General features: G+C 34.3%; 1 protein-coding gene across 2 annotated transcripts in view; it reads right to left on the bottom strand.

The window, feature by feature from the left end:
- Positions 1–21,031, bottom strand: part of ASCC3 (activating signal cointegrator 1 complex subunit 3) — a 344,670-nt gene that overhangs the window by 264,220 nt on the left and 59,419 nt on the right. For both annotated transcript variants that reach the window (XM_057527763.1, XM_057527764.1), the window contains 4 exons: positions 12,628–12,748; positions 7,169–7,373; positions 6,317–6,458; positions 5,587–5,712 (listed from right to left, as the gene is read on the bottom strand). In XM_057527763.1, coding sequence (XP_057383746.1) covers positions 5,587–5,712; positions 6,317–6,458; positions 7,169–7,373; positions 12,628–12,748 — 594 coding nt within the window. The remainder of the gene's footprint in view (positions 1–5,586; positions 5,713–6,316; positions 6,459–7,168; positions 7,374–12,627; positions 12,749–21,031) is intronic.

Genomic DNA, 21,031 nt, shown 5'->3' with positions numbered 1-21,031 from the left:
AAAGAATAACAATGTATTGTGGAGTTTACAATAGATGTAGAAGGAGTCTACATCTACATGTTTTGTTTGTTCATTTATTTGTTTTGGTGGTAATAAGTGGTGAAAAATCTGACAAACAAATATGGCAGCAAATATCATCAGAATACTCATGGCTTTAATTGCCAGATGAGGCTATGCATGTATCAAGGGAAATTCAAATTTGTTAAAATGATTAGAAATTTAATTTTTGCCACACTGTTTCCTTCATCATGAAATTTATGAAATCTTTGCTAAGATCCCTATCAGTGTGAAAAACATTGCAAACTCACTTTTCAGTTTTAAACTTTATATTTTGTTATTATTTCTTGATACCACCTCTTAAAAAGGCAGCGAGTGATTCAAGGTCATGTTCTGATGAAACTGATGATATGCTTGACAGTATAATAAGCGGGCTGTGGGACGCTTCAGGGAAAGGCTTTTTACTTGGGCCTACGTCCAGATTTTAGTGACATTTTATCTTGTTCAAATTGATCTCATAAAAAAGATTCACATTCTGAAGTGTTTTTCTGGATGCTTCTTTAGCTTTCTTGCCTTTGTAATTTGATTGAATCAAACTGTGTCATTAAACTCTTTAGCTTTAGGATGCACTCAGGCTCAGAGAACAAAGTAAAACCAAAGGAAAAGTAACATTTTTTATACTTCTTCTATTTCTCTTTTCCCAGACTTTAAGTCTTGAGATAACCACAAATGTTAGTAATTATAATGACTGGTTTCTTTAGTTTCTATTAACTGAAAACTACCCTATGTCTTCATAGAGTGACTTATGTATTTGGAATGACAGAATAGCTGAGGAGCATAAATGAACACAGAAGTAATTTATTTAATAAATATAATTTCCAAAGAAACAATAAGTCTTTTCATTTTATCCATACTATGATTGATCTCACAGTGTCAGTTTACATTTATCATTTTAAGCAACATTTTACCTAAAATGTCTTAAGTACTCAACACACTTAAAAGTGTTTTACATATATTAACTCATTTAATCATCACAATAAAACTATGAGGTAGGTACTATCATCCCAATTTTACAAGTGAAACAGTGGGTCTCAGAGAGTAACTTGTCCCAAGTCTCGCAGCTAGAATGTGGGGAGCCAAGATTCAAGCTCAGTCAGCTTGGATTCACAGGTCCTGCTCTTCACCAACATCATACCTCCCGGACTGAACATGCACAAACCTTTTCCTTTTCTCCTATTCCTCATCTTAATAAATGATACTGGCACTCGCCCATGTTACCCTGGATGTCACTCCAGTTTCTTCTCTCTGCTTCATCTCCTGTCACTTAAACCAGTCATCAGACGTTACGTGTACTAACAGCTAAACTATTCTCCACTGTCCCACTTTCTATATAGGCTCCACTTTCTTCATTCAGGCACATAGCATTTCTCCCTTGAATTATTGCAGCAGCTCTACTCTCAATCATCAGCTTTTTACTGCAACCAGAGTAATTCTGGAAGTGAAAAAACTTGATCATTTACTTTTATTTTTAAGAAGTAGCATTTCCCACAATATTGAGTCTAAACCTACTATGGTTTTCAAAGCCCTTCATGTGCACTATTAAGTCTCTTTTTAGACTAATTTGCTGCCACTCTCCACATGTAGCTTACATGCTAATAATACTGAAATACTTGTTTACAAAAGGTCACAAACTGTTTCATGGAGCATCCTTCATCTACACCCCCCACCCTCTTTGTCTATCTGGCAAAATCCTGTGCCCTCATTCACCTTCATGACAGCTTCCTCTGTGAATTTAGTCTGCCTTCTCTGTGCCGCCATAGAAATTGGTACAACATACCCTACTGTATTAGTTATTTCCATGGAAATGGTGTGGGGCAGATACACTACACAGAGTAACTTAAGATCAGGGATAATACCGTATTCATCATTTCCCCCAGAACCTAGCCTGTAAGTATGGAATTCAATAACCTGGGGTAACAGAAAATCTCAAATTCTCTACATTCAGACTTCATAGGACTCAACTTTCTTAACTTCTCAAATGAAACATTATATGCATCTTTTATATTACCTTTCCAAACTAAACAGTATATTTGGATCAGTATTTCAATTCTGCTGAATAACACTCTATTGGCTATTTAAAAAATATAACTCCCAACTGTGGAAATAGATAGCAGTCAACTTACTTAACACCAACAAAAAAGCAAACCTCACTCTTTCACCAAAATATCAAAGACATAGTTCTGTCTGCTTAGCATCTTTCTCCTTCTCCTTTTTAAGGTAATAACAGCACTCATCTTTCTTTGGTAAACTCCTCCTTGACTCTTGATGGCATCCCAGGGGTTTTCTGTGGGGAAAACCCTCTTGCTTTTAGAATTAGGGGAGGGGGAAGCAGATATGCTTGGAGTTGCCGTCCTATGTTCTTCCCTGATTATACGGAGAAAGCATATCTGGGAGTCGGGATGAAAAGAACCAGAGAAATAAAAGGAGGGGGAGAAGGGGTAAAAGAGAGGGAGGAGGAGATAAGGGGGAAAGGAAAGAGAAGAGAAGGAGATAAAGAGATGGAGAAAGAGAAAGAGACGAAGACAGAGGAAAAGGTCTGATGACATCATGTGAACCTATATATCCATCTGGACACATAGGCAGCTTTACTCCTGCACATTCTGGTTAGAAAAGCCAACATTCTGCCTTCATTGCTAAAACCTGATTTCAGTTTCGTTTCTCTAACTTCCAACTGAGTGAGTCCTAATACAGAAACCCATCAATTTTTTTTTTTTAGATTATTCCCTCTCCAAGAAAGTATAAAACCCATTTAACAGCATTAACAGAAATTTTGCACATCATTTTAGAATTTTAAAATTCTCCTTACCTTTTTAATCAAATTATAGAAGTAATTTAAGAAGAGAGGACAAATTTATCTGATGCGACATTCAGTCAGTGAGAGGACATAAAATCGTTTTATCTATAGTTCCATAGGACTGTCAGGAATGGCATGCAATTATGATCTTAGTGAAAAGAGAAAGATACCATATTCAAGAGCACTTTTCCTGATACAGAAAGATCCTGCCTTGCATAAAAAAGATCCAAACCAACAGAAGCATCTAACTAAACTCACATCCTGGTAATATCTATATTTTTCTCCTGAGCTCTATATTAATATCCATGGTTAACGACATCTAGTGGGATCATTATCTACATTGCTAACACGGCAAAGAGTTTACTTATGTACTTATAATGACACATTGCATTTGAATGTATTATTCCCCAATTATTGCCCCTTATGAATGTGCACATTTAAACCACAATGAGAACTCTCTACACGCTATCAGAATGGTTAAAATAAAAATATAAATAATATATAAAAATATGAATTAAAATGGTTAAAATAAAAATTAAAAATAGTGATATCACCAAATGCTGGCAAATACATAGAGAAACTAGACCACACTGGATTGCTGATGGGCATATAAAATGCTACTCTAGAAAAAAACTGTGGTAGTTTCTTAGAAAACTAAACACGCAACTACAATGTGACCGAGTAATTGCACTCTTGGGCATTTATCCCAGAGAAATGAAAACTTATGTTCACACAAAAACCTGTACCACAATGTCTAGAGCAGCTTTAACCATGTTATAGATGCAATTATGTCCCCCCCAAGTTTCATAAATTAAAGCCCTAACTCCCAAAGTGACCATATTTGGAGACAGGACCTTCAGGGAAGTAATTAAGGTTATATGAGGTCATCTGAATGGGGCCCTAATCCGATAGGGTTGGTGTCCTTATAAGAAGCGGAAAAGACACCAGAGGTCTCTCTGTGTACACACACAGAGAAGAGGCCATGAGGACACAGAGAGAAAACACCTGGCTGCAATCCAGGAAAAGAGTCCTCACCAGAAAACGTATCTGTCGGCACCTTGATCTGGGACTTCTAGCCTCCAGGACTGTGAAACAATAAATGTCTGTTGTTTAAGCCACCTAGGCTGTGGTTACGGCAGCCCAAACAGACTCATAAAATTCATAACAGCCAAAAACTGTAAATAACACAGATGTCCTTCAACAGGTTAATAGCTAAACTGTGGTCATCCATATCATGTGTGGCAGGGAAAATAATGATGCCCACTGATGTTCACATCCTAATCCACGGAACCTATAAGTGTATTAGGTTACATGGCAAAGAGACATTAAGGCTGCAGATGGAATTAACCCATTCAGAAATCTCTTTGACTCCTATAATCTAAATTAAAATGAACAAAGTATTTATTTGAAATAAGTATGAAAAAAACTAAGAAGCCTGGTTCATTCACTACATAGACAATGAATGTCAATGATGCTTTTATATGAAAAAATGTAAATATTTAATATATAAAATTAAATAAATCTTCATGATGATAATCCTTATAGGGATTGGTAAGGTTTAACAAGAATTATATATATAATTATTTAATCCTATAGGCTCTCAGCCCTGGCTGCATTTCAGAATCAACTATAGAGCTCTGAAAATCATATTCAAAATATAGATATGTGGGTCCCTCCCAAGAGATTATGATGTAACAGGGACCAAGGCATTTGGATTTTGAAAAAGTTCTACAGGTTAATTCTGATGCGCAGGATGAAACCCATTAATATAAGATTTAATTACAATTTTAGTCTATTATAAAAACTTATTGCAGGAAACAACTTAAAATTGTAATAATAACAAATTGGTTTAAAACTAATAAAGACATAAAATGGAATACTGTATAGTGATTTAAAATGATGCTGTCAGTAGAAATATGTCTACTGACATAGAAAGATGTATATAAGTATATATACAAACATAGAACAAAATGTGTGATATAATTCTATTTTTGTAAAAACAAAACAAACATGCACACACATGTATAGAATGGAGTCAATTTTGGTTGGCTGTAGTTATTCTTTTTGCTGCTCCTTTTGCTTGCCTATATTATTTGATATTTCTGAATGACTTCATATGAGTTATATGAAAATAAAGCAACTTCATTTTGGTGAGGAAAAGGTTAACCTTAAATAATGTACATACTTTAAACTAAATGAAGAAATATTTTACTTTGAGATAAAAGCAAATATGGCAAAATTTTAACAATGGTGAATCAAGACAAAAGGGTATAAGAGTAGTACTATTCATGCATCTTTTCCATAGGACTGAAATTATTCAAAATTTAAAAGCTGAGGAAAAGTTAATTACATAGTTTGGAATTTGGTCCTGGCCCCAAATAATATTCTATTTTATTATAGGTTGAACATTTGACCTATCAATACATGAATCCTTTAAAACAGTTTACTTAAGCCAGCTTACGTAGGTTAAACCAAATATTAGCTAAAATAACCAAAATAAACATATAATTATAGAAATACATACACAAAATATACATAAATATGTTCAATGTGTAAAGAAATATATGTATATATATATTTTTAAATTTAAACTCCCCTACTTCATTAGTAACCAACTGCGTGTATCTCTTTACTGTATTAACCAACTAACTTTTAAAAATAATTTTTCCAATACAAATGTATTCAAAAACATACCAAGCATCAAAAATACCAACTTTATAAAATGATAATCTTACCTCATCTAAGTCTTGGATATAAACTGGTTTTTCCTCAAACCCAACTGGCATTGGTTCACTATAAGGAATCTTTACTTCTTCATATATCTTGTTGTTCTCTCTTTGGAGTCCTTCTGGTAAAATCATCTATAAACATCAAAAATTAAAATCCAATAATAATACCAAACAGAACAATTACTTTGGTAAAGATTCTTTAAGTAAAGAGAGAAAAAAAAACACTATTGGTTTCATGACATAGCACTGGTAAATAAATTTAGCTAATTTAAAGGAAAACAAGAAAAAACAAAACAAAAACAAACAAAAAACCACACATACACACAAAGCATTCATGAATCAGGTATCTCATATAACACACGAACCATATTATGTTGATGAATTTTAAGTGTACATTAATTAGATGGTATTCCTGAAGACAAATGTAGTCATGTAGCCAGGGAAAATGTGCAATACACAGTGTAAAGTTTAGGCAAAAAGTGATGCAACTGCTAAAACGCAAAAACACAAGCTGTATAAATAATGAAAGGGAGGAGAACAAATATGTTTTGAATACCTACCATGCGCTAAGAATTTTACATAAACTGCACTATCTCATTTTCCTCAATATTTAAAAATACAATTTAGCATAGAAGAGTCAACTAGTACTAGAATCACAAAAGAAACAGGGAAAATCAATGTGTCATTTCCTCAGAACAGACATGTTATCCAAAAGTGGTCATATACCAATGCATACCTTTGCACCAGCAATGAATGCAGATGTTCTCATGGCTTCAGCCTGGGAATCATAAACATGTGGATAACGTATTTTTTCAACATCCATGTCTCTCTGCCTGCTCAGAATTGGAACGTTTCTAGCGTTCATAAGTGCCTGCTCTCTGTAAATACAAAAATAATAGGCTAAATCTGTAATTTTTATCTTGCAAAGGAAAGCATATACTAAAACAAAGTCATTATAATAACTATTTCATGCAGCCTTCCACTATAAAAGAGAAGAAATTAAAGTACACAAAGGAAGTTATTAGCAATCCTGAAATTTTCTGTGTAACCATATAAGCATCAACACATTTTCAGGCACTATTTTTAGATAACATCATCTGATAAGTTTGACTTAATGTTTTTTTATTTATAATTTCCTTCGTCACGATCCAAAGATATTTAACAAAGTGTAAATTCCTTTTTTTAAATGGGTTTCAATATTTAAACACCGTGTATAATAATGCCTTTATTTCATTTTTCTCCTTTCTACTTCTTGATAACAATATGGGAAAAAGTATTCATTAAGGTAGGAAAGAAAAAACTCTCAAAATAAATTTGTGTACACTTCATGAAGTTTAACCTAGTGGTGTGTGCACAGCACCAAAATCTCTCACCTACGTTGATGCAACCAAGAATATTCTAATTAAGCGGATCACTGCTTTTTTATCCCAGAAAATTAGGTTTTCATACAATAAAATTCTATTCTTGTAAGAAAACGTGACTAGAAATAAAAATCATCTAAGTTGTTAAAACTAAACTAAATAACGATAATGATACGTTAAAGTAGCAATTACAACACAAGCATTTTTCAGCTTCTGGTTTTTATTACCTGTGTATCCGCAATTCCTTAGGATCAAAGCACAGGAGTCCTTCTGCAATTTCTCCATCTTCTCCAGCCTTTTTTTCTCGTCTGGCAATTCTTTTTTCTTCCCGGCGATACTGTTTCATTAACTGCTTCTCTTGTTCAGACTGAATAGTGACTTGACAACCGTAATTAGGTTTAGCATTTTCTCCTAAAATTTTTTTGCAATTGTCTGCAAAGCAAATTTAAGATCATATTTTACAAGCTTAACCTTTATGAAAACTATTGTTTTCCTTCTCACCAAAACATAAGATAGCACAATGCTCTAAGAATTCTTTTTTTTTTTAACTGACACATTCAATTATATGTTTTAAGGAGAGTTTTTCTAAATCACAATTTCTAAATGGTATACTGGTTTTGGAAAAGTCAGCAGATATTTTCTTCTTACAGACTAAATAGTTTAATGTTATAAATTCTTGGATATAACATCAGGAACCTAAAACTTCTATTTCACAATTTTGAAATAATCTGTTTATATAATTTCAATAAATATAATAATCATCAATACTAATTAGCATTTACTGTTAACATAATAATAAAATAAAGATATTCTTTACATATAAGATACTTTTCCCTATGTAATAGGCCTTACTCTGTTAAATTGTCTATATGTCACACTGCTAATTTATACATGAAATAAAATAAAACTAAAATACAGCTCAGGATATATTTACAAGATGACTAAAGCAAATAAAGAAACAGTATGATTCACCTTTTCATGGAAATGCAGGTTTTTTAACCATTTTTTTAATTGAAGTATAGTTAATTTATAATGTGTTAGTTTCAGACGTACAGCAAAGTGATTCAGCTACATTTATATATATTCTTTTTCAGATTCTTTTCCATTTTAGGTTATTACAAGATATTGAATATCGTTCCCTGTGCTATACAGTAGGTCCTTGTTGTTTATCTATTTTATATATAGTAGTGTGTATATGTTAATCCCAAACTCCTAATTTATCTCCCCTCCCCATCCCCTTTGGTAAACATAAGTTTGTTTCTATATGAGCTTATTTACTTCTGTTTTGTAAATAAGTTCATTTGTATCTTTTTTTTAGATTTCACATATAAGTGATATAATATGATATTTGTCTTTCTCTGTCTGACTTACTTCACGTAATATAATAATCTCTAGGTCCATCCATGTTGAGGCACATGGGATTATTTCATTCTTTTCTATGGCAGAGTAATATTCCATTGCATACATATACCACATCTTCTTTATCCATTCATCTGTCAGTGGACACTTAGGTTGCTTCCATGTCTTGGCTGTTGTAAATAGGGCTGCTATGAACACTGGACACTGGGGTGCATGTGTCCTTTCAAATTAGAGTTTTCTCCAGATATATGCCCAGGAGTGGGATTGCAGGATCATATGGTGAATCTATTTTCAGTTTGGTTTTTCTTTTTTTTTTTTTTCCGGTTGTGCCACATGGCTTGTGGGATCTTAGTTCCCTGACCAGGGATCAAACACAGGCCCCTGCAGTGGAAGCGCAGAGTCCTGACCAGCGGACCGCCAGGGAATTCCCTATTTTTAGTTTATTAAGGAACCTCCATATTGGTACATGACTCTTTGAATTATGGTTTTCTCAGGGTATATGCCCAGTAGTGGGATCGCTGGGTCAGATGGTAGTTCTATTTTTAGTTTTTTAAGGAACCTCCATACTGTTCTTCATAGTAGCTCTATCAATTTCCATTCCCACCAAAGGTGCAAGAGGGTTCTCTTTTCTCCACATCCTCTCCAGAATTTATTATGTGTAGACTTTTTAACGATGGCCATTCTGACTGGTGTGAGGTGATACCTCATTGTAGTTTTGATTTGGGAAATGCAGTTTTTTTAAAAATGGAAGAAGTCTAGAACCACTAAGAGGAATCAGGTCAATCAAAGCTCAGTGTTTACAAGGTACAATTTAAACCTGTGGTTGGTCAACTCAATATACAGGAAAAATTTTCTTCCAACAGGATTACTTTCTGTGTTTAATTCAATCTTTCCAAGTAGTAGTATCTTGGCTCACTGCAGCCCTAAAAGAACTGATAGGAATGTCACTGAAAGCAAACCAAGTCAATACTGTTAATGTGTTAAGGACCTACTAGGTGCCAAGCACTGCTGCTAGGCTAGCAAGACAATGAAGAATGGAATTCGTCCATATTCTGAAGGAGCACAGTGTGAGTTATTTTATCAACTTCCAAGATCCAATACAGAACAAGGAAGGAATTAAGCATAGCATCAAGAGGGGGAAATTAGCTTTCTAATTCTAAGTCAAATCTTCACAATTCTCAGACATTTGTCACTATCTCATTACATGATTTTGAATAAGTCATTTTAACTCTCAATCACATGAAATAACCCCTCCGTATAATGGCTCTGTAAGTCGCAAAAAGGAAAGTGAGAAATAAAGATTTATTACATCTCAAAATTATGAAATAAGATATAATCCCATCTATATTAGAACTACATTTTATAGCTCAAAAGTATTTTCCTAAGTAAGTCTTATATGTTTTACTTTGTAAGTAAATCTTATATACTATTATAATGATTGAATTTATAACCAACTAACTCTCAGTGTTAGGGAAAGAAAGCAACATACTGGCATTTTTCAAATATACTCTGAACTATGAAAAAAATTAACCTGTTTGCAAAATCACACATTCAACGACAGAGATATTAAGCAGTATTTTAAAAAATGTGAATAATGCCATGTACTTATTACTATAAATGAATGTTAAAGATTTTGTATGTGAAACTAAATACTTTGGGTGACATACTATATTTTATGCTAATGACATTAACATTTTAAACAAATGTGACAGTAACAAAATACTACTGGACACATTTGTGATCATCAAAATAAGGAAATTAAAATTATAAGAAGAAAATATGTCTACCTCATTGATAGCTTTATAAGGCTTCAATCAGAATATACTGAAATCCCATAAGACTGAACATAATAGGTGATTTTAAAAATCAAGTTATAAAGCACAAATGCTTAAATGCATGATTCTCCTTGTTCGGTTCAGTTAACTGTAGAGACTGACAAGCAGAAATGAAATGATTAAGCTTAACAGCAATTCTAACACAAAATTTTACTGAAGAACACGTAGAGCTTGTATCCTTTTAAAATGTTATTATGACAGAAAAAGTCTTGTATAACTACTCAAAACACTGTCATTTGACAGCACGAGCTAACTTAATTTTTATTTTATGATACACCTCGTACTAAACATTCTCTACAACCATCCCCAAAACAGAATTTAATTCACAACTATCCTCAATTTAGCAGTGAGTACACTATACCCACCCACTTCTCACCTACCTTACATTTCCTGGTTATAAGAATAGAGATGAAGTAGGGTGGATGTATATATATCTGGATAAAAGGATTCAAAGAAAATCAGTATGAAAGATAGAAAATGCTAAATGGCAGGAAGCTATTGCTCTCTAAGACCATGATTTGGTGGAATAGAGAAGAGTAGGATTCAGCTGTCTTACTAAGGTAGCTTAGTATTTGTATTCTCTAAGAGAATTTTGAAGGATCATTAACATAAAATTTATATCAAAAGATATAAATGGGTGAGAACAGTGATAAAGTAACAAAGTCTAATGATTCTTTTCTTCAAGAATATTTCTTTCTCCCTCCCCCCAAAAATAAGGAAAATCATCTTTAATGCATATACACAAAAAACCTAATATGCTCATTGTCAGCTTCTTTTACCACAGTCCTTATAAGAAGTTTGTTTAAATGCCCCCAATTTTCTATGGTATAACTATTATTCTTAAATAGTAGCAACATTAGTAACAATCTAGCATAGACTAAAAGAGTAAAAGCCGACTGAGAAGAGTAGAAAATATTTCAGGGCAGACTGATGGTTCAAAAATTTTTTAATAATTCAAATTTAATATTTGGTTTTAGGTTAAAAAGTGTGTTGCTTCTTAAAGTTATCCTAGTAGAATACAGTTTGTGTATAAATGTTAAACAAAAATGGACATAATGAAACTACAAAACATTAACTCATCATCCACAGCTTTCTTAAAAAAATATGTGAAGCTGAACTCATTTTGAACTTTTCGTTAATAAATTAGCACTAATAAAGGGTGGAATCAGTACGTATCAGCACTTAAAAGGCTGACAAAATGAACATCAAATTCTCAGAAATTACATCGCAAGACCAGATATTTAAATTCATTCCTATTCTTCTGGCAGATACCCATTTTAAACGCTCCTAAATTCTGCTGGCTTATTGCAATGTCTGATTAAGCACTGTTTAACAGGTGAAAGTCCTCTTACAGCAAGGTAGTTTATAAGTGTTCAATATACTTAAAGAACCAAGAGACTTGCAGAAAGACAAAGTGGCTAAACTCCAATCTTCAAAGTTTCTAGAAATCTCAAAGTAACTCCAAGGCAACTATCAGTAATCAAGGTGTAGGATAAAGAAAACCCATAAGAAATTTTGGATTTAAATCAAGGTTCTTTTTGTAATTTCCTTTCAGTGCCACACTCATAAATATAAGGAAAAGGTGACGTCACTTACATAAAAGAAGGGTAAATGTTGACTAGTTTGAAGAAGGGGGTCTAATTTCTTATGCCCACGTACTTTTTAAAAATTCCAAACTATTTATAAAGCTGGCAAACACATTTGGGTAAAGGTAAGAAACTCAGTTTTCCTACTTACCACCTAAAACCTGAGTTTGGCATCAGTTGTGTCATAGTAAGTCAGGCTTTTAAAAAAAAAAAAATTTTAGCTTCCTTGACAACTCTTTCTAATTCTTCTGGGGTTTTCAAACATATGTAATACATAGTTATATGTATGTTCAACTTGCTGGGTGTGATAACTGTATTACAGGTAAGCAAGAGACTCTTATTGTATGTTGAAATTTTATATCTGAAGTATTATAACGTCTGCAACTTCTAGTCATTGTTCGGCAAAAATTTTAAATGTGTATATGTGTGTGTCCATGTGTGCATACGCCTGTGTGTGTGTGTGTGTGTGTGTGTGTGTGTAGAGAATGATAATGGGGGGGTGGAAGCAAAATGTTAATGATGGTGAATCTACATGAAGTGTATGTGAGTATTCATTACACTATCCTTGCACCACTACTAAGGTTTGAAAGTTTTCAAAATAAAAGTGGTTATAAATTATAACTCTACTTGACCCATTGTAAGCACTATATGTATTTCCTTAAATTTTTTTTTTGTCTTTCCAAATCTTCTGCTATACCTAAACATAAACAGAATCTCTGACATAATACCCTATTTAGGGCATTGACACTTGTTTCATAATCTGCCACACCTAAAATCTACTTAAGAGAATGGTATCAGTAAGCTATATAATCAACCAAAGAATATTAAAAGTCTAATTGTATTAAATAGACTGCTAAACAATGAATTTTTCCTTTAAAGTAGAATTACCACTGAACACTTTCTTACCTTGAAGAGCTTGCAACTTATGGTCATTTGAAGAATTAAGAAATCTGTCCACAATTGTAATTCTGTTCTGGAGGAGTTTCTCAATAAGTTCAAGTCCATCAGGCCCCAGCAGTTCAAACAGCTTATAAGGGGAAAATCAAAACAAACTGTTACCTCAAAATTAATTATTTTTTCAAGTTATTAACACCCTATTCAACATAGCTATGAAGCTAAACTAACACAGAAGAAACTAAAAAGTACTTAGAAAATAATCGTAAAAAAATAATAACTTAGGAAAGTTACATTGCTAAGGAGCTTTCGGCTTCATAAGGCTATCTGCAATTATATAATTAAAGAGCATGATCCAACTGTTAAAATAATTATGATTTATATATAAAACTCTAAATCACAGAATAAAAAATTCTGACACTTGGTTTTTTCTTGGTATAACCAAGTGAAATTCTAAAATTAATTTGCTTTTTAACATACCATTCTGGTTTTCCCAAATAGAGTGCAGAGTACCATTTTTCTTACAACTTACTAATAAGAGCTATCATTTTAGAGTTAAAAAATCATTAGAGGGGCTTCCCTGGTGGCGCAGTGGTTGAGAGTCTGCCTGCCAATGCAGGGGACGCGGGTTCGCGCCCTGGTCTGGGAGGATCCCACATGCCGCGGAGCAACTGGGCCCGTGAGCCACAATTACTGAGCCTGCGCGTCTGGAGCCTGTGCTCTGAAACAAGAGAGGCCGCGATGGTGAGAGGCCCGCGCGCCGCGATGAGGAGAGGCCCCCACTTGCCGCAACTAGAGCCCTCGCACAGAAACGAAGACCCAACACAGCAATCAATCAATCAATCAATCAATAAAATTAAAAAAAAAAAAAAAAAAAATCATTAGACTGTTTTAATAAATCATGACATGCCAAATTTTTAGTGCTTAAAAAACAATTGTATTCTTTTGTTAGAGTGTATTTTTATTATTTTAATTATGCTTAATTAATAAGTATCAATAATTTTCAATGCTTAATATATGTGAAATCTGAAACACAGTACTGCAAGTGCTTTCTGTAACTTTATTAAAAGTTTTTATGCATATCCTACTCCCCTATGCAGAGTGATTGCCAAAGATTAAGTTGATTTAGGATTCAGAGACTTTCAATTATATAACTGTATGAAATAACTGTGCCAGAAAGCCTTTAGATTTCCTCATATGTGGTTTGGGGGTATATATATTTTTCCCGTCCAGAAATGTTATACTTTAATTCTACATGTGAAGATTTTATATTAAACAAATTCTAACTGTTCTTAGAGAATCCACACAAATAAAAATATCATTAAAAGTAGGAATTTACGTTGAGTATATATAAGGCATTGAATATTTAGTAAATATTTTCCTTTTGCTGTTCATTTGACTGACACTATCTAAACACAAGGCCACCTGTCTTCCACCCTGTCCCCAAATGTGGACAGGCCTTATCTTTGGGCAAAACATCCAGGAAAATACTGGTGATCCAATCACTCTCACTCTGGCTGACAGGGCAGTGATTCCACACAAGGAGAGGCAAGCCTAGAATTTAGGCTACAGCCTACCCCTTCCATCAAGTACTCAGCTTCTAAAGCAGGGGTGTCACTCAGAATGAAGCCTTCCATTGTCCCCACTCCTAGCTCCAGAGTTCTGCCTCAGAAATCTTGCCTGAGGGTAGAACCAAGCCATAAAACAGAAAGATCCCAATCTCTTCCAAAGAAACAGACCACATCTGCAACCAGGCCATGAAGCTGAAGCCAAAGGGCCATCTCAGAAACAGCAGAGGTTGTGGTGAACCACAATCAGGAGAAGATTCACAGATTCAACAACTAAGTTACAAGAGAGAACTGAGGGGAGAGACAACTAGGACGACCCTCTTGGGGTGAGACTATATATCAACACTGACCTTTGGAATTACTCCTTCAAAGGGGTCACAAATTTATTGGATTAGTTTATGGAGCAATTTATGTCCCACGGGCATTTCTGTAAACATCAGAATGGTCAGCTGGGAATTAATAAAGATCACACGTGGGTTCAAGTCCCGATCTGAACAGCTGAATGGAGTCAGGGGAAGCGTAGAAAAGGGTTGTTTGTGCTAACACTACCTTCATCCCAAAGTTACTATGGGTATACTCACAGGGGCGGCTCCCTGGGGAACGACATCAGAAGCTCAACACTGTGGAGTGAGGGTAGGAGGAACTGTTTGCACTAAAATAATCCAGCAGGTCACTAAACAAATAAACAAGCAAATGACAGTAACAAGCCCTGGAGGTGGTAGACTAGATGAAATGGACAAATTCCTAGAAAGACACAAGCTACCAAAACTAACTCAAGACAGACAACCTGAATAGACCTAAAACAAGTGAAAGATTAAATTAATAATCAAAAACCACCCACAAAGAAAAGCCCAGGTCCAGATGGCTTCAATGGTGAATTCTACAAAGCATTTTAAGTTAAAACCAATTCCTCACAAACACTTCCAAAAAACAAGAGGAAAGAATATTTCTCAACTCATTTTATGAGGTCAATATTACTCTGACCCCACAACCAGACAAATAAATATGTCATAAGAAAACTATAGACCAGTATTTCTTAGGAATATGGACACAAAACTCCTCAGTGAAATACAAGCAAACCAGATCAAATCCAGCAATTTATAAAAAGAATTATATACCATGACAATGTGAGATTTATGTCAGGAATATCAGGTTAGTTCAACATAAGACAATCAATTTATATATTATAGCAATAGAATAAAAAGCAAAAATCACAAGATCAGCTCAACAGATGCAGAAGAACCATTTGATAAAACCCAACATCCTCTCATGGTAAAAACATTCAACAAGTTAGGACTAGAAAGGAACTTCTAATACCTGATAAAGGGCATCTATGAAAATCCCACAGTTAACATCATACTTAATGGTGAAACACTGGATTAGTTTCCCACTAAGAACAGAAACAAGACAAAAAAGTGTGCATTTGTGACTTCTACTGAACATTGTACTGAAGGTTAAAGTCAGGGCAATTAGGTAAGAAAAAAGAAATGCAAAGCATCCAGATTGAAAAGGAAGAGGTAAAACTATTTCTATTTATACATCACTATGATCTTCTACGTGGAAAATACTAAAGAATGTACTAAAATACTATTAGAACTAATAAATAAGTAAAGTTTTCAAAAAGTGTGCCAAGACCACTCAGTTAGGAAAGATCAGTCTTTTCAATAAATGATGGGACAACTGGCTAGCCACATGAAATAAATTGAAGTTGGACCATTATACCATGTACAAAAATTAAATCAAAATGGATCAGTGATCTACATTTAACATATAAACTTATAAAACTCTTTACAGAAGTAAGTTTAATGGGCTCAGATTTGGTAAGGGATTCTTAAATATGACACCAACAGCATGAGCAACAAAAGAAAACACAGATAATTTGGACTTCATCAAAATAAGAAACATCTGCTTCAAAGGACACCAGCAAGAAAGTGAAACAACTCACAGAATGGGAGAAAATATTTGCAAATCATATATCTGTTAAAGGACTTGTATCCAGAATATATAAAGAATTCTTACTAATAATAAAAAGACAACCAATGAAAAAAATGAGAAAAGGATCTGAATTTATCCAAGGAAAATATATAAATGGCCAATAAGCACGTGAAAAGATGCTCAACATCATTAGTCATCAAAGAAACTCAAAGAAGAACCACTGAAACAACTATTTTTTTAATGGAAAATATAAGTGCTGGCAAGGATGTGGAGAAAACTGGAATTCTCATACAGTGCAGGAATACAAAGTTGTGTAGCCATTGTGAAAAACAGTTTTCTGGTTCCTCAGTAAGTTAAACACAGAATTACAATATGACCCAGCAATTCCATTCCTAGGTATATACCCAGAAGAATTTAAAACATGTGTCCAAACAAAAACTTGCACAAATAGGGCTATTAACACAGCCAAAAGGTAGAAACAACCCAAATGTCCATCAACTCATGCATGGATAAACAAAATGTGGTATACATCCACACCACAGAATATTACTAAGCCATAAAAAGGAATGTAGGGCTTCCCTGGTGGCGCAGTGGTTGAGAATCCGCCTGCCAATGCAGGCGACACAGGTTCGAACCCTGGTCAGGGAAGATCCCACATGCCACGGAGCAACTAAGCCTGTGGGCCACAACCACTGAGCCCGTGTGCTGCAACTACTGAAGCCCGTGCACCTAGAGCCCGTGCTCCGCAGCAAGAGAAGCCAGAGCAATGAGAAGCACATGCACTGCAACAAAGAGTAGCCCCTGCTCACCGCAACTAGAGAAAGCCCGCACGCAGCAACAAAGACCCAACACAGACAAAAATAAATAAAATAAATAAATTTATTTAAAAAAAAAAAGGAATGAAGTAGTGCACAACATGGATGAACCTTCAAAACATTTTGCTAAGTGAAAGAAGCTAGTCACAGAAGGCCCGTATTATGATTCCATTTATATGAAATGTCCTAAATAAGGAAATTTCTAGAGACAGAGAGTAGGCTAGTGGTTGTTTAGGGCTTGGGGGTTGGGAGAAGGGGGCGGGGGGAGTAGGGGAATAATAGCTAAAGGCTTAGGATTTCTTTTTGAGGTTTTGTAAAATGCTCTAAAATTGACTGTGGTGATGGTTGCATATATCTATGAATATACTAAAAAACACTGATTTATAACATTTTAAGTGGGTGAACTGTGCGGTATGTGAACTATATATCAATGAAGCTATTTTTTAAAACTATGAACCAAAATGACTTAAGATATTAAAAGTAACCAATAAACTGTTGAGGGTTGAAAGATAAAGATTAAATACAATTTTCCTGATAAGCATTTTAAGTGAGTGTTTTGAATTGCTTTTAGACACAAGCCCCATGCTTAAGGTAAGGGTGATATTAAAGAACAAGCAAATTTCATAAAAGATAAATGTAATACATACCTACAAAGCTACTTTCTCCCCCCATACTCCAAACAAATTGTAGTAGGAAATGCTCTCTACATACAGCATGAAATGTCTTTTATATCCTATCAACTTTCAAAGAACATGTTAATTCTTAAACTGAGACCATTTCCTCCATAAGAATGTGATTTATTGTGGCAGTTACCCTTGCATATTTGAAATATAATGTTGACATATGATAAATTAGAGATTCAGAAACTTTTAGTCCAACATAATTTAGGAAACCACCAATGTATTTGGAAGATAACTTCTAGATAAAACATCTCAGATATAGAATCACAGCACAAAGAGCATGTTATTTCTTAAAAATAATACACCTAAGACCTAGCAAAAGAGACAAGAAGGCTGGTTTTGCTCTGAATAGCAGGACTTCCATAACCCAAAGTGAAGAATCCCCAGCAGAATTCTGAGATCAGCTGCTATCAGATTTAAAACAATCCCAAATTACGCTTTCCCTAACATTTGCCATTTTCATCTACACTGAGAGCAGGTGCAGTTCTCATTCAAGATTTGCACTACAAACTAATTTGGCACTGAGAGTGACTGTCTATAAAGGTACAACTGTCTGGATCATTGCTCTATACACTGACACAAGTTCCAGAAGCTATCAAATTGAAAAAAAAGGAGGGAAAAGTTAGCTCTGGGCAGAGAAACAGGCATCAACTACAGAGTTTAAAAAAAACAAAAATGCAGCCCTCAAAACAATAAAAAGGCAAGTTTTACTACTCTGGCTATAAATTAAGGATATCAGATTTAAAGGAAACACAATAGGAATAGACAGGTAATATCCTTTTCCTGGTAGATTTTGCTAAAGCCACTATTATCTATTAAGGAACTTCTCAATAGACAAAGGTGCTCAGGGTTCTCATTGTTATTATAATTCCCTTTTCATTAAATTAAATTATCAAATTAAAGTAGTTCTTCATTAAAGTAAAAAAATTAACCAACAGACTATGTTCCTGAGATGCCAAAAAAAAAAAAATTATCGCAGAACATGCACAGACTACCTTTTAAACTTTTTTTTTTTTTAAATTTTTTTGGCCACACTGCACAGCATGTGGGATCTTAGTTCTGCGGCCAGGGATCGAACCCAGTCCCTCTGCAGTGAAAGCACAGAGTCTTAACCACTGGACCACCAGGGAAGTCCCTGTGCAGACTAACTTAAAAGCAGCATTACTTCCTTATTTCTTACACTTGTAACAGATGAATGTAGTTTGTGAATCTCTCAGGAAAGGTAATCCCCACTTTCCACTGTATTCTGTGTTATATCATTTTTATTCCAATAGGAACGATGCTCTAGTGGATGTTATATCCCCAACACAGTATCAGAATGAATCACAGACATTACATCATCATAAAAGCAAAATATAAAGTAATGAAAACCTTTAAATAATATACCACAGAAAATTATACTATAAATCTTAGGAAAATTGGTAACAAAAAGTTATAATGGGCCTAAATAAGAACTATAAATCTGTTCAAGAGCTGGGGTATGCAGATATGCTGAGGGTTTGTGAAACCACAGAATAAACATGACAAACATACTTGCATTACAGGTTTACTCAAAGATTTAGAGGCAAAACATTATTTCCAAGTAAAAGGCAATTCTGGTCCTGTTAATGTCCTGTTTGAACCCTATTTCTCAGGTTAGTCAAAACATGTTGAACAAAGTATTTAATCACTAAAACAGGCTTTAAAGATAATAAAATTCATATTTATAAAAGGTTTGTCAGTTCCATTCTGTTTCCATCGAGTCAATATTAAAGAATTCATTGAAAGTCAAAAATAAGTCTATCTGAAGTTCTGAAAAGACCTCTTTCAAAAGAGAGACCAACCATTCTCCCTATCAAATAGTCAACAGGCATTCTGAAAAACAGCTAGTGATGCACAGTAGGCATAATATCTTGATGTGAATTAGGTATCCTTTTGGGCAATACAGTTAAGTGGATTATGGGATTATTCTCAATATGGAGATCACCCACTAAAGTTGTTCTTTAAAGATTGGTCATGGCTCTGTCCTGTTCAAAATTTTATCAGTTATATATATATAAACTAGAAGATATTAAATTAAATTTGTTAAAGGTGTTAATTTAGTTCATGATAGAATCAAAATTTTAAATTTTCTAAATAGTCTGATATAATCTGGCCAGACCTAAGGAGAAGCAATAGAGGTAAATATAAAACCCCACAATTAGGTTTAAAAAACTCACGTGTACTTGTACAAGATGAGGAAACCTTATCCCACAAATAAATTCCTAAGAAAAATCCTGAAAGGGTAGGGGGTTGGTTATTTACAGGTTCAATATGAATAAATAATGTAATAAAGGCTAGGGAAAAATTTAATGTAGTAATAGCAATACTGTATCTCCAAAACCCCATTTAGCATCTCAAAGGATACTACACTGATTGAACCATATTTAGAGGGCTGAGTTCAATTCTAATCTATACTTTTTAAGAAGGTTACAAAAAAAAACTAAAGAAAAGAACATGAAAAAGAAAGTAAAAATAAGATATACCTATGCAAACTGTTATTATTATGCATTCTGTCTGAAGGATAGCAGATCTGTTACTATTATCCATTCTGTTTGAAGGATACTCATTCATAGATTTGATAAAGATAATGAATATTATTCTGGTCCCATCTTCCTGGATCATCCTCCATGCATCACTCCACATTGCTAAATACCCCTTATCCTTCTTGAAACATACTTTTCCTCTGATATCCTTGACACACCATTCTTTTTTTTTAAAGTAATTTTATTTTATTTTATTGGAGTTGATTTACAATGCTGTGCCAATCTCTGCTGTGCAGCAAAGTGACTCAGTTATACACATAGAGACACTCTTTTTTTATATTCTTTGCCACTATGGTTTATCACAGGATATTGAGTATAGTTCCCTGTGCTAGACAGTAGGACCTTGTCGTTTATCCATTCTAAATGTAATAGTTTGCATCTACCAACCCCAAACTCGCAGTCTGTCCCTCTCCCTCCCCTTCTCCCCCTTGGCAACACAAGTCTGTTCTCTAGACAGGCCATTCTTTTCATATGTATCCTACCACTCTGGCTGGTACATTCCTATCTCTTCTTTAGGCTCCCTTTGACTATTAAATGTTGGAGTTCCTTAAGGTTTAATCCCAGGCTTTCTCTTACTTCCACTCCATGTTCTCTCCTTAGCTGTTCACATGCAAGCCCTCAGCTCCCATTAGCAAGCATATACTGAAAACTCATAAAATCACACATCCTTCCCAGATCTCTACTCTGAGCTTCATTTATCAAATTGTCTGGTTATCATCTTCACTTGGAGGTCTTAAGGCCTCTCGCAATTCCACATACGCCCAAAACCATCTCTTGGTTTTCCACCCACTTCACTCTTTTATAAGTATTCTTTATTTCCATGAATGGCATTTCCATCCTTCTAGTTACACAAA

Source organism: Balaenoptera acutorostrata, chromosome 14 (genome assembly GCF_949987535.1).
Source record: "Balaenoptera acutorostrata chromosome 14, mBalAcu1.1, whole genome shotgun sequence".
Taxonomy (NCBI): domain Eukaryota; kingdom Metazoa; phylum Chordata; class Mammalia; order Artiodactyla; family Balaenopteridae; genus Balaenoptera; species Balaenoptera acutorostrata.
This window is presented reverse-complemented; position numbering and strand designations above follow the sequence as displayed.